The 13,904-nt window shown below is 42.8% G+C and overlaps 1 protein-coding gene across 1 annotated transcript; it reads left to right on the plus strand.

The window, feature by feature from the left end:
* The first annotated feature begins 1,904 nt into the window (after positions 1 to 1,904).
* Positions 1,905 to 13,574, plus strand: tnfsf11 (TNF superfamily member 11). The gene is made up of 4 exons (XM_014986779.2): positions 1,905 to 2,320; positions 3,632 to 3,673; positions 8,226 to 8,346; positions 10,882 to 13,574. The coding sequence occupies exons 1-4, from the start codon at positions 2,117 to 2,119 to the stop codon at positions 11,319 to 11,321; spliced, it is 807 nt and encodes a 268-aa protein (XP_014842265.2). The 5' UTR covers positions 1,905 to 2,116; the 3' UTR covers positions 11,322 to 13,574.
* The last annotated feature ends 330 nt before the right edge of the window (positions 13,575 to 13,904 follow it).

Below are 13,904 nucleotides of genomic sequence, written 5' to 3' on the forward strand. Positions count from 1 at the left end.
AATAATTTAACTGAACTAATAGAACTAATAATAATAAAGATGTCATTTACTAGGACAAAAAGAATGACACATTCAAAACAACCTAACCACTGTGTGCCTTGCAAACTGGTTTTGCCAGCCTTGGTGCCAACAAAGGCAATTTGCTTTTCTTCTTTCTTCTTTGTAGAACTGTTTAATTTTAGCAACCCTGAAGGCTTTTCCTGCCACCTGTACTGGCAGCAGCAGCTAGCACAGGTGGACGGCTCCATCCAAAATATCCACAGTATCGATACCAAGTCAATATCAATATCGGATCAATGCGAGCCGAGTAATATCGATACCTTGGTTTCAGATTACCCCCTTAAAGTTTTGTTTCATTTTTGTATCGTAGATTCTCAACTCTACCTAAAAAGAAAAATGCTTTGATCTTTTTTTTTTATCCCACTTTATTTAGGAAGAAGTGCAGAAACATTTGTTCTGTTTTGCTCTTGCTTTGGATAAAAGTTTATCCAAATGTGCCCGTCCTAGGTTTTAACAAAAACAGTTCAAAGGAAAAACTTCAAAAACACATAAAGGTCAGAGGTTTGGTGAAATACCAAACTTAAATGAGTAAAAAGTATCGGTATTGGTATCGGTATTGGCCCTGATTTACTTGTACACCAAAATATTCAGTATCGCCCACCTCTACGTCTCAGCTGCAAATCAATAACTATACAGTTATTCGTCGGGAGTAAAAAAAAAAACAACAAAAATAAAACATCTCATTGGACTCACTAAAAGCAAATAAAGTTACCAATTTGATCAATGATTGCTGCATCAAAAAATGAAAAGCAAGCAAAAACCAGCAGGTTTAATAAGAAAGTACACTCTGCTAAAGCCATGAAAAATAAACAGCCTTCCAGAATGAAAAGCAGAGAAGACAGAAGAATATTGTAGACTGAATACAGCAAGAACATTTACTGTTTTAATTTTATTATTAGAACAGAATATAATACAAATAATTATTAAAATGAAGGAAAGCAAAAATAAATAAATAAAGTAGTTACATAAAAATCATTAAAGTTGCTAAATGTGGCACTGAGAACTGGCCCAAGGCATGCGAATTAAGCAGCTGCTTAGGGCCCCCCCACCAGGGGGCCCCCAAGAGCACCAAGCTCTATGTATGCATAACTAAATGCTTTTACACAAGGAAAACTATTTTTATATTATTTTTAATGTTGTTACACAAATAATGGGTCAATATCTCCCTGCTGTTGGTTGCTGCCACTGCTGGGGAAATATAACATATCAAACTTGTTTTCTGTACATTTAGTGTTTATCAGGTGAGGTTCGGTTAAAATTAGACGGCACACTTAGATAACTCGCTGCTGCATTTTTAAATCCAATTTATTTCATATTTTCTACTCCTCTAAAGTCATCATAACACTTAATGTAAGCTAATTACAAATGTCGCTAATGATAACAGGCATGTTACACACATAGAGTAATCTATAGGAACTATGAAGCAATCTGGGGTTGATATGTTGGTTTTGGGGGCCCCAAATGAAAATCTACTCCAGGCCCCAAAAAGACTTGGGCCGGCCCTGGTGGTGTTAGAAAAAGAAAACCAGTTTTTGTTTGGGAAATAAAATCTAAGTGTTTTAATTAGGACTAAATCAGACTCTAAATGAACCTCTACCTACCCGCCCCGCTGGGGCTTTTTCCGGCATATTTTCTGCACAGATTAATTTCGCAGAGATTAAAGCAGCTCTGATTTCTTCTCTTAATCCATCTGCTTCCATCCCCGCTGCGTCGCCGCAATCCAGCCTCAGTCTCTGAGACCGAGTGTGTCATCAGGGGTGTGGACGCTGCAGAGAGGCGTGGGTCGCGTCACATCTCCGCCATAAAGAGCCCGCTTCACCTGCAGCAGCAGCAGCAGCGGCACTCAGGTCGACCCGGTTCGCGGTCTGTTTCGCTTCCATCGCCAAGATCCCCTGTGATTGGCTGAGCGCTCTCCCTTTACCCCACCCCTCCGCCCCTCCACTTGCAGACGCGCAGGGACTCTTTGCTGACTCTTGTTTCCTTCCTGCGCTCTGAGTCTGGGAGCACGTCCCCGGGGCTGAATCGCAGAAGCAGAGAGCAGACGGAGCCGCGCACCATGGCAGCTACGCACAGCAGCGAGTACCGGGCCTACCTGCGGAACGCCATGGACATCGAGGCCGGGCAGCAGCGCTTCCCGCCGGTGCCGAGCTCGGAGCCGACCTACCGATCGCTGTTCATCGGGACCCTGGCTGTTATGGGAATACTTCAGGTGGCCTCCAGCGTCGCGATCTTATTGCACCTGACCGGTTACCTGCACGAGGTAGGCGCAATTAAGCGTAGCGCTTGGCGATTGCGATCGGTGCTCTGCAAAAGAAAAAGAAAAAGAGAGAGAAAGAGGAAAAAAAAAACATTCCTCAAAACTTTTGTCAACGAGCGAGTTCAGATAGTCCGACAACAAAAACCTGGGCTATTTGCGCAATAACTCCCCAGAGAGCCATAAAGTGAGAGATACGCTGAGCTCGGGCTTTATGAAGCAGGCGGCGTGTTCTCTCAGAAGTGAAGCAACCCGCTGCTGTGCAAGGAGTCCAGGCGGCGTAAAACAAAGTGCAGTTTATGTTTGGTGCGTCTCTCTGCACGCGCACTCCGAGCTGCCCGATAGCGTCGCGCGCGAGCCGCTCGAAGCGAACCGGGAAAGATGCGTGTTCGCCCGAGTTGTCTCCCCGCCGCTGCGCTCAGATGACATCTCAAGCAGGCGTCCTGCGTCTCCTCGCCTTGTTTGCAGATTGCAGATGTTTTCACTTGAGCCTGTCGTTTCTCATGCGCGTGTTTACATGCCATCAGCGGCTTCCAATTGCCATTTATGAGTCATGAGTTGTAAACTTTGAAGGATAAGCAGAGCTGTTTTTTCCAGAGAGGTCTGGCCGAGTTCAAGTGCCTTTTTTTTTTTTTATTTTTTTAGTTTTTTTAACACTGTTGCTCGTGTAAGGAATGCAGAGTCCTGTGGCTCGGCCGTCTCTTTCTAGCTACACGGCGGTCTTGCTGTTGTATAATTGTCATGTCAGAACAAGCGAAGAGAGCAGACCGCATGTCCGCTCTGTCAGGATCCTCAGAGTTCACCTGGGGAGCGTCTGTTGCCCCTAGCCTCACCCTGACAAATTGGTTCCAGTGTTCTCCAGTCTTTAAAAACAAAAGGAGAGATGGGAGAGAGAGGAGGATGAAGGTTTAGGAAGGTGTTTTGTGATGCAGGATTGAACTGAGTTTGGCACCGCTTATTTGTTCGGAGCTCAGAAGCAGACCTCCATGTTTCCTGGACACCTGCAGAGCTTTCTTGACGGTGGGCGATCAGAGTTGTAGCCGTCTCTTTAAGACGGGATGAGCTGGTCTGAGTTGGTCTCAAACGGGACTCTCCGACTCTGACTGGAACGTTGTTTCTGTATGGATTTGATTTTGCTTGTTGCAGTGGAAAGCAGAGAAACATGTGGAAAATAACTTAACCTCCCCCTCACACAAACACACCGACACACGCAAAGCTTTTTGACAGCCCTGCTGGAGATTGTCTTCTTCTGACACCTTTCTGTAGGAGAGGCCCTCACCGTTCTAACTTGCCCCCCCCCTCTCTCTCTCTCTGCAGGTGGACCTGTCACCATCTTCCCATCCTTCCCTGGAGATGGAGGTGAGTCAGGCTAACTTCCTTTAACATGTTTCCCTTTTGGCTAACATCTATCACGTGTTACTCTGTTACAAACACAAACTTCAAGATATTTTCACTTGACTCTCGCAGGATTGTAAGTGATTGGGTAAACTGCGAAGTCATGAATAAAACCCAATCACATGTGTATGCCTGTGTGTGATTTAAGACGTTCTGTTTCTGGCCTCAGAGGTTCTGTAGAGAACAAAGTGCTGTGGAGACGGAGGGTCACGGCAGACGGGTCAGGGAGGGTGTGGTGGGGAAGCTAAAAGCGAGGTTAGGTCAGAAAACTGTGAACATCTCACAGAACTCTGTTCAGTCCATCATCTGATCACAAAGAGAGGACGGACCGACTAAGACATGACCTTCCAAACTAAACCTAAAGATTGGGGAAAGAGAGTGTTGATCAGAGAAGCAGACAAGATGGCAACTGTGGAGGAGCTACAGTAATCCACAGCTCAGCTGGTTGATTCGGTTGACAGGACAACTTTTTGTTGTACATTTAAGTTCTGTGGAAGCTGTTTTTGAAAGAAAGTCATATTTGGGTCCATTTACGGTTTGTGGAAGTCCATCTCTCAAAGAACAACAAGGTTGCCTCAATCGGATGGTTTAGATCAAACTTGTTCATTAGCTACAATGGCCCAGTCCAGAAGTCCAAAGTCCAGAAGTTAATAATTTTTTGAAGGGCCACTTTGCTTACAGAAACTTCATAATCCGTTTTATTGATGGTTTCTGTTGGGTGTGGTTATTTCCATTTTATGTATTGTTTTTGTTTGGCTGTTTAACACGTCTTCCAGGTCCAGTTTTGGTCTAACTTGCATAAGTTTCCCATTTCTTGAGAATGGTCTCAAAACAACAATATTACCGTTAATCGCAGTAATTACTGGGACAGTTCAATGTTCAGCAAAATTTGTGATGGTCACAGGCTTATCCATAGAAAACTATGTAGCTCTGCTCTGTTTTTCCACATTGGCTTTTCACATGGAAGTCCAGTAAAATACATTGGTGTTCATAATTGCACTGCCTGCCGATGTTCTACTATAAATGTTCCTGGAACAACAGCTGGGATCTTGAAATGCCTCCAGTATCAGTTTCTGAGCCAAGCACAACCTCCCAAAGGCGGATTTAACGCCGACAATGATTTCAAGCACACCAGGTATTTCTTCTTGTCACCATTGAAGGAGGAAGTAGAGCGTATTTATTCACGCTGGTGTGTTTTTAAGGGAGTTGAATTAGCATCAGCAATTTTTTGGAGTCATGATTTTCCCACGGGTGTATTTCCTGTGAAGCCAAGCACAAAACCCCCAGCTGGTTGTGCAGGGCTGGAGCGAGGTCAGACCGCAGGAACACAAACACCTCCAGAGACAATAAAAAAAGGGCTTCTCACTTCAGATTTCTTTTTTTTTTCCTCGACTTCGACTCCGTCGACTTTCATTTTGCTGTACGCTGGACAGTAAGTTTGCAGCCCTCTTGCTGGCTGGCGTCAGCGGTTACAGTGTTTCCTTGGAAGTCATTTCGAGCATCACATGTTGAATTCTTAATTGTTGAAGTCATTTTTTTCCTCCTTTTTTCAAACTGTTGGAAGCTGCTGCCCTTTCTTGGCATGGGCTTCTACCAACCCAAAGCAAAGCCCATCGAGAAAGCGAAACAACTTAAAATGATCTTTGCTTTCTAGGGTTTCTTTCCATGATGCTTTAAGTTCCCATGAAATTCTATGCTGGTTTGGCCTGGGTTATCCCTGGTAAGGACTAGGGTTAAAGGTTAGTGGGTTAGGGGTATGGTGAGAGTTAGGGTCCTAGTGGAGTCCTGAGGTGAACCACCCGCCCTGTATTGGACTGAGGAACTCTGTTTTTGTTTTCCCCAAACAGTACAGGAAGAAATTGTTCTGGGCTTTACGATGCGTCAGGTTGACACTTGACCCTCACCACGTTGAGCTAGGGGTCAGCGCCGGAGCCGCGCAGGGATTCTGTTTGACAGCGGTGCCTCTGAGGATGGCCATCGGCTGGAGGGAGACGGATACGCAGGCCTGTGGTCGGTGGTGAGAACGCAGGGCCGTGAATCAGCCGCAGCTCATGATCTGACTGTTCATAATGTGCAGAGATCTGTGGAAGAAGTCCGCTGCGTTGTGAAACACAAAAAGAGACGGTCCGCTTTGGTGGCCGAGCTCTTGAGTGAGAGGACTTTTGTTCTCGAGCTGGATCTCAGAAACCACTCGTCAACATAATAGACATGTTGAGTGATGTATGTGGTGAGCAGTAAAAAGGCTGAGCTGAAGTCTGCGTGCACTGCGGTGATCCAGGACGAAGCATGTGCGACCAAGTCAGCCGTAGCCGGGCGCAGTCTCCCGGAGAGAGGGTTCCTCTTCTACTCGCCAGGGAAAAGAACAGTGCCTTGCAAACAGTGTTCATACTGCTGGAGCCCGTTTTACTTTGAGTCAAATTACAACCATCAACGTGTTTCGTTTGGGATCTTATGTGAGAGACTAACGCCAAGATGCTTACAATTGTGAAATGCTATGCGCTCTTCAAAATTCAGGGGCGGCATAAAGACATGGCTGTCAGAAGGAACTCTGGAGGAGCTGGAGAGAGGAGCGGCTCAGGCATTTCCTGCGTATTCCAAACAATAATTTGTTCACTATGTGTTGGGCATTCCAGGAATCTGGTATTAGCAAAACCAAGCAAACATCAACAAAAGAAAAGTAAAGCTTCTTTTGAGAAAAAGCAGAGCTGGGCAGTGTGTCATGGATGTAGCTAAATGCTAAAAGTCAGCCGGAGCTGCAATGGGAGGGGAAATGTTCACATGTTAGAATGACCCAGTCAAAGTCCACCTCAATGCAATGGAGAAATAATGTTCATAGATAATGAGCTATTTTGGAAAAAACAGAAGGTGCAAACATTTTGGTCTGTAGCTGTGCACCAGCTGCACCTCTGATTGGCCACCCCAACTAGAGCTTTCAACCACTTTCTTCGTATAGCGCACATAGATATCAGCATTTCAGATTCAGACTGAAGACCGATTTATATAGGATACAAAATAATCCCCCCTCCCTCTTTCTTAGCTTCAGATTTTGGCATGCTGTTTGTTGCTATCTGAGACAGTAGGGAATTCAGATAAAATTGTAATTTCAGTATGCCACCCTTCTAGACACGCCCCCCGCCTGTAGCTGCAGTGAATGGAGCTTCTACCAAACAGTAACTCAAGCCGACTATATACAAATGCATGCCACACTCTTCGCTTGTTCAAACAATATCCTATAAAGTACACTGAGGTTTGCAGTTGCAGCTTTAGAAAATGTGAATTCTTGAGCAAGGCACTATATATTTGTTACCTCACCACAAATTAGGACGGATCCTACAATTAAGGTTCCAAGGAGAAGCTGCTATTCCTTAACCTTGGCTGGATTCTTCAGCCCGTCACATTCCAGGACGCCGCTCTGTAAAAATGTTTGTGCAGCAAATTGTTTTTGGATGACAGCGCTAATCTTAAGCTGAACTCCGTGCAGTTTGTGTGGACTTGTGAACAAAATGCTAAGAGCAACATTAACTCATTGCATTGTTGCAAAACCCATGTTAACAGTGTTTCTTTGAGCTGTTTTTGGACTGGCTGACTGTGTGTGGTTTCCAAGTGCTTAAAAAGCACTAATCCTTTCATCTACACTTTCCATTCCATCCCATTTTTTCAATAATGACTGAGTTATGGTGAGATAACAGTGCCAGGATTCCTGAAATTACTGGTTTGAAGGAAACTACCCTCAGCCCATAAAACAAGTTTAAACATCTTTAGGGATGTAATAACAGCCCAATCTGTCAATCACTCCAAATTCTGCACATGGATTTTGCTTCTGCAAATCTCTGCACATGTGAAGAAATGCATCAAAGCGGGAGACCGTTAGGAATCTCTTCTCGCTTGCGCTCGCGGTGTCTTGGGTAAACTCAATCATGTAGGTAGAAGCAGAAAACAACACTTCAGCCTGATGTGTTAATCTCTTGCCAGAAGTGTAGGAGACTTGGCAGCTCCGGCGCTGTAAGTGTTTACTCGCATGGAAACCATGTTTTCGTCGAGTGTGTATGCTCGGTCTTGCCTGAAGACAACCCGGCTCAGTCCAAATACGGTTTATGCCAAATCTGGGAGACGCTCAGCCACTCTGAGAAGTTCCCCTCGCCACGGGGGCCTCCAGCTGTAAATACGACCATGGACATAGAAGGGACTTAGCGGAGGGACGATGATATACACAGACATGTAGTCCATAGACGCCCCTGTGCTTAACGTCTGTGCATACTCCCACTCAGAACCATTACAAGCAGCCTGTCATTTAGAGTGAAAGCAGAGCTAAGCTGTGGTAGGTTATGTCCAAATCTTTTTGTTGCTTAAGGAAAAGGCTTCTTGTAATTGCAGGTCTCCAAATTACAAACTTCAATTGTAATCAAACACACGCAAAAGGACGCGCACACACGCAAAGCAGGCGGCTGCCGATGGGTTTTGACCTTTTGGTTTACGAGTTGATGTTTGCTGAACCAGCCTTTGTTTTTCTCCACAGAGTGAACCAGTGGTGCATGCCCTGAAAGACCCGAGAAAAAAAAGCAGGTGCAAACTTCCCAAAGACGCCACAACCCCGTCCGCCCATCTACCAATCAGAGCACCTCAGGAGTTCACTAAGAGTGAGTCAAGCCGATGTAACATGTCTCCTTTGGCCTTTTGTAGTAAATCTGCAGTCTGGAAGCTTTGTCTCCCCCCGCTGGCGCTGCCGATAAATACACAAACATTATCCATGTGTGGTGATGTCGTTAGGGTGGCTTTAGGAACACAGTCAAACCCAAAACGGATACCAACTCCTCCAAGAGCTTAAGCATGACGTCTGTTGGTAGTAAAAGAACATCCTCTTCTGTTGAATATCTCCAAAGAGATAAACTAGATCCTTACTTATCCATCCACATGTTCTCGTTATTCCATCTGGTTGGGTTTTGTTAGACTATATTCATAACACAAAACATGTCTATTTCCCATTCGGACCATTAAAAGGTTTTTCTACTCAGTTACTACAGAGTATATTTGCTCTTTCATTTGGGGGAGTATTGTGACTGTACTAGCTGCTGGAAGAACCTATCCTGACAATAAATTTCAGATGCTCACATTCTACATCTTTATGAATCCACACTGGAAACGGCGTCCATTTGACAACAAATCTGGACTGGCAGAAGTGGAAACTTATAGTTTTAGTAAAGACGACAGAAACATAATTTGTGTCCCCATTTGATACTTGTTCCAACTTGGAGCATCCGCAAACCAAGTCCTAAACATCCATAAAACGTTCTGGTTTATGGCTGTGCATTAGCTGATCGTGGTATAATTCAATGACTTGTGCATTTACCGTGCATTTAATGTTAAGTTTAAAGATAAGGATCAAGGTTAGAGCTACTTTTAGGAAAGTAAACAATTAAATTTGTAGTTGGTTGAATTTGGTTTTTGTTTTTCTTTATTCTGACTTTGGTACTTGCCAATAAAGCTTATGGTGGTTATAAGATATTGAGAAAAGATTGTGCAGTCAGTTCAATCCCAACTCACTCGGAGATGTCAGAGTGTGGTTTAGGATGGGACGGCCCGCCTGCAGTGCTGAAATCAACCCCATTGAACACTTATGGGGTCAGTTTGTGGGGCGTGATGTTCGTGCCCGAGTGGCCAGAGCACTTAAATCAAGTGTGTTGAAAATGAAAAGTGACATGACATCAGTCACTGAGGCCCAGAGCTGAGGGTCAAGACAGTTTTGTTCTCTTTTTTTTCTTTTCCTTTCAATAGCTTCCCAATGATTTTCCAATCTTATGAAGTGCTTTCATCCACACGTTTACTTTAGCAATTTTCCTCCGACTGACGACTGTTCTCTGGTTTTTGTTTTTACTGAGAAGCTAAAATTTACGAGTTCCTTGGAAAAAAAGCAACTGGAACTCTCCGTGAGTGTAGAACACCAATTTGGAGGATCTGCACCAATCCGACATCCAATATGGCTGCCATCCTCATAAACAGAGTGAAAATTATTGTTTGTACATCGTCAAATCACGAGGTGGATTGCATGCTAGTGAGGCAGTTTAGCCATTTACTTCAAGTGTGTAGAACAAGAGTCGCGTGTAAAAGCTGCAGGACATTTGGCCTTCAGGAATGCAGTTTGAGATCACTTTAGGTCAATGAGAACAGCCCTCCTTCCTTGGTAACTTGCGTGGCATAAGCAGACATATTTCATAAAACATTGCTGAGATGCTCATGGAGAAGATTGACTAGTTCACTATTAACTGTAGCTGTGTTTCCATCACAAATGTGCACAAGTTCTAGTTGATATTCTGCTAATGTCAAGGAAATATAATTTTGCAGTTGCAGTGTTTTCATTACAAAAGAAATTTAATTAAAATCACACATTAATAAGTTTGTTAAAAAGTCTTTAAAAATCATGTAACTGTAAACAGTTACATGAAATGTATTCATAACTCATCCATGGTGCTAGCACTCATCATCAGCCAATCAGAGGAGTTGTCAGTGTCTTATTCAGGCTTTGGAGTGACAAGTCCCGCCTACTTCGGAGTGGTGTTTTGGGGAAATTGTAGTCAGTGATTTTACTTTAGAGCTATGGATTCAACACATTTGAATGAGACAACATTTTTTGTGAACTTTGTGATGCTGTGAGAACTCTGGTATGAAAAAAAAAAACCCATCATCCTCCTACCACTTCCTGTCATCGTCTTCTTCATTTCTGCCAGTAGTAACATCCAGGCGCTGATCACGTTGATCAGGATTACTGATCCTGAAAAGGTGTTTCTGTTGCAGTTTTGTGAAATACATCAAATTCAACATGACCAAAAAAACCTTCTCACCCTAGCGCAAAAACTTTTTTTAATCAAAAAATGTGTTTTTTCAAAATCTACATTTCTACTAGGCAAATTTATTTTCAGAATTTCACAGCTAAATTTTACAGTTAACAGAAACGCAGCTACTGAAATTTTTTTTTGTTTTTTTGCAGTTTATTATTTGCGCTTTGGCCTCGATCACGTGGTTCGACGTCAACTCCACGTTTCTCACTTCGATTTTCTCAAAACTAAACCACATAATCCATCAACACATGTTTGCTACCAACAACCAAACATTCTGGTTTGAATGTAAAGTTCTCTGACTCTTTTTTTTTTTGTGTGTGTGTTCTTGTCATCTCGCAGAGGACTACAGCATGATTAACATCAAGTGGGACGATCAGCACGGAAACCTCCACAAAATGAGCTACGACGACGGAAACCTGCTGGTGAGTGAATCGGGCCTCTACTACGTCTACGTGAAAACCTGCTTCCGCTACTACAACATCGGCGGTCCAGACGAGGGCCGTGAGGCCAGGACGCGTCCTCCGGACGTGAGCAAGGCCCAGCTCATCCAGTACGTCTACCATAAGAGCATCAAACAGAACAGCAGGAAGGTGTTGCTGATGAAGACGGGAAGCACCAAGCAGTGGAACAACACGAGTTACAACATGTACTGCGCCCAGCAGAGCCGAGTGGTCAACCTGGTGGAGGGAGACGCCTTGTTTGTCGAAGTATCCAACGCTTGGCTGCTGGACCAGGAGGCGGAAGGGACGTATTTTGGGGCTGTAAAGTGGGGTAACTGAAACTTTGTCACCGGCGGAGCAAACATGCTACTGAACATTTTTCTAACCGATGGAACCACTTTTAGGGGATTAGTGATGTTGAATTGTCGAACCAGTTTGGTTTATGTTTTACGCCACCACGTGTGTTTGGTTGTACGCCACGTTGCCTTTCATCCAACAGCCCTGGAGACTTTCATCAGGTGAACTAAAAGAGAAAGAAAGGAAAAAAAAAAGGGAGGCTAAAAACGGAACCTTTTTACTTTCCCACAGAGATTCTTGATTAAACATTTACCAGCACTGGAATTTTAAAGGACGTTTTTAGTGTGTTGAGATTTGCATGCCAATGGATTTTTGGCTTAGAGTCCCACATAGAGTCAGCATCTGTACATGTTGTAGTAATACAAACAATAAGGGAGCAACAAAGGAAGTGAGCTTTCGAGGCAGAAAGGATTTTTCGGCAAAATGTCCAGAAGGGACAGTGGGGTAGAGAGTTATCACTGTCTCAGACACAGCAGTGAGCGCATGAATGTTTTCCTAAAAGTTTTAGGTGGTTTGAAAAAGGCATCCTCACATTAACTCACATTGGTTCAATTGGAAATGAGCAGTCAGGTGATGATATTCTTATGTTGTGCTTACATTCTCAACGTTGGAATGAAAGCCTTAAAAGGTTAGGCCACAGCATTGAAGTGAGGTTCTTTACAGTAATTATCAGTAATGTTTCTCTCGTCTGTTGTGTTTAACTCTGAACTTGTTGGAAAAATAAGTGCGTCCTCTAAGTGGTGGAAGCTAATAAGTCAGATACACATGGTATCAATCGCGGGTTCCCAGCTGACTGTGAGTCTGCTGGGGTAATTGTGAAACTATGAGACCTGGAAAATATGTTAGCACGCCATGTTTGCACAGCTAATGCAAAAATCAGAGCTGAAGAGGTGAATGTGGTGGATTCATGCACCCGGCCGGGTCAACCGAGGTGACTCCAATAAGGAGTTCAGGTTGTTCAGTTGGACAAGAAACAACAACAGACCCAACACCTGCTTCTGTCCTGCTGAATGTTTTCAGCTTGAGCCGATTTAAATGTCTATGTTAGCTAAAACAGATTGACTAGCTTGTTGGCTTCCACCACTGCAGGGTGGGGCTGGATGATATCAGTTGATATCAATGATTATTTATAATTTTTGTTTTTGTTTTAAATATCTGAAATGTTGCCAAACTGGTGGTGTGACCTTTCCTGTTTTATCCACAGTTTTAACACCTTAAGCTGTTGAGTAATGGTTTTACGCAACAGGTTGTTGCTAGGTAACCAAAGAGCCAGTCAGTTAGTTTATACCACCCACCGGTCGAGCATTGAAAGCCTTGTCCTCTGCCTACATCCCCCAGAATGCTGTTTGGTTCGGGATCGGAGTTCAGTGTATGTTCTATATATTGAATATTCTATCAGACGTATTATCTATTGATATTGATCACGTGTCCATCACAATATATTTTGCTATTGATTTTATTGTCCAGCCCTAACAAAGGGATTTAGTTATTTTCCATCAAACTCGCGGCGCTATGACAACCGTCTGCTGTAGGTAAGAGTATTGTTACTGATAATAATTTCACACGCCTTACCTCAAAAGATCCAAACCCAACCTGAACAAAACCAATGTGTCCTCCAAAAGACTCATCCAGTTTTCTAATGTTGCCATCAACTGCAATAACCTGACAATGTCATTGAAACCAAAGAGGAAGTGACACCTGCTTGTTTTAATTGTGACAACCAAGAAGCGATGAAGATAGCTGGACTGTCTGACTGTAAAAGGACATGAATGGACTTGTTTGTCCTTAACAAGGGGAACCAAACTGAGTTTGGTTCAGCTTTTAACTTAAATTTAAATTTTTCATTTAACTCTAACTCGAGGTAAATGGGAATATGCATTTAATATTTATTTATTAGCTATAGAGGTACAGGGACAGGTCATTGTTAAAGTGATCTATCGACTGTAAAATCGTACATTTTGTTTTTGTCTGACATTCATTATGCAGCACTTAAAGTTAACATTAGACACGTTTTGTTTGTAAAACACAGGGGCTTTATTTCAAATTATATATTTATGTATCTTGATTTTTTTTTTTTTTGACAATTCTGTGTACGTACCTACCCAAAAAAGCAACATGGATTTATTATTGTTCTTCAAGACTGTAGCATACCTGTAAGAGCTTCATTGATTGTTTTTCCACATCCCGTTTTATTATTTATGTTTGTGTAAGTTTTAATAAAATCCTGCTTTTGTAGCGCTGGTTTAAGTGTGCGGTTTTTGCAACGATTGAACCACACAGGAAGATGGAGACATTGCAGAAATATTTAGAGCCATTGATTTTTTTCTTTCATATTCTTTTTAGCCACAAACATATGTGTATTTTATTGGAATTTCATGTGGTAGACACGACGATGATGATAGTTTGGTTGCTTTTATATATATATATATATATATATATATATATATATATATATATATATATATATATATATATATATATATATATATATATATGTATATAGTTTGGTTTCATTTCATTGTGATGTTTTTGTTTATCTAATTCAGTTAGCTTTATTTAGTTTTT

Source organism: Poecilia mexicana, unplaced genomic scaffold (genome assembly GCF_051168715.1).
Source record: "Poecilia mexicana isolate PSO_F unplaced genomic scaffold, ASM5116871v1 scaffold_2, whole genome shotgun sequence".
Classification (NCBI taxonomy): domain Eukaryota; kingdom Metazoa; phylum Chordata; class Actinopteri; order Cyprinodontiformes; family Poeciliidae; genus Poecilia; species Poecilia mexicana.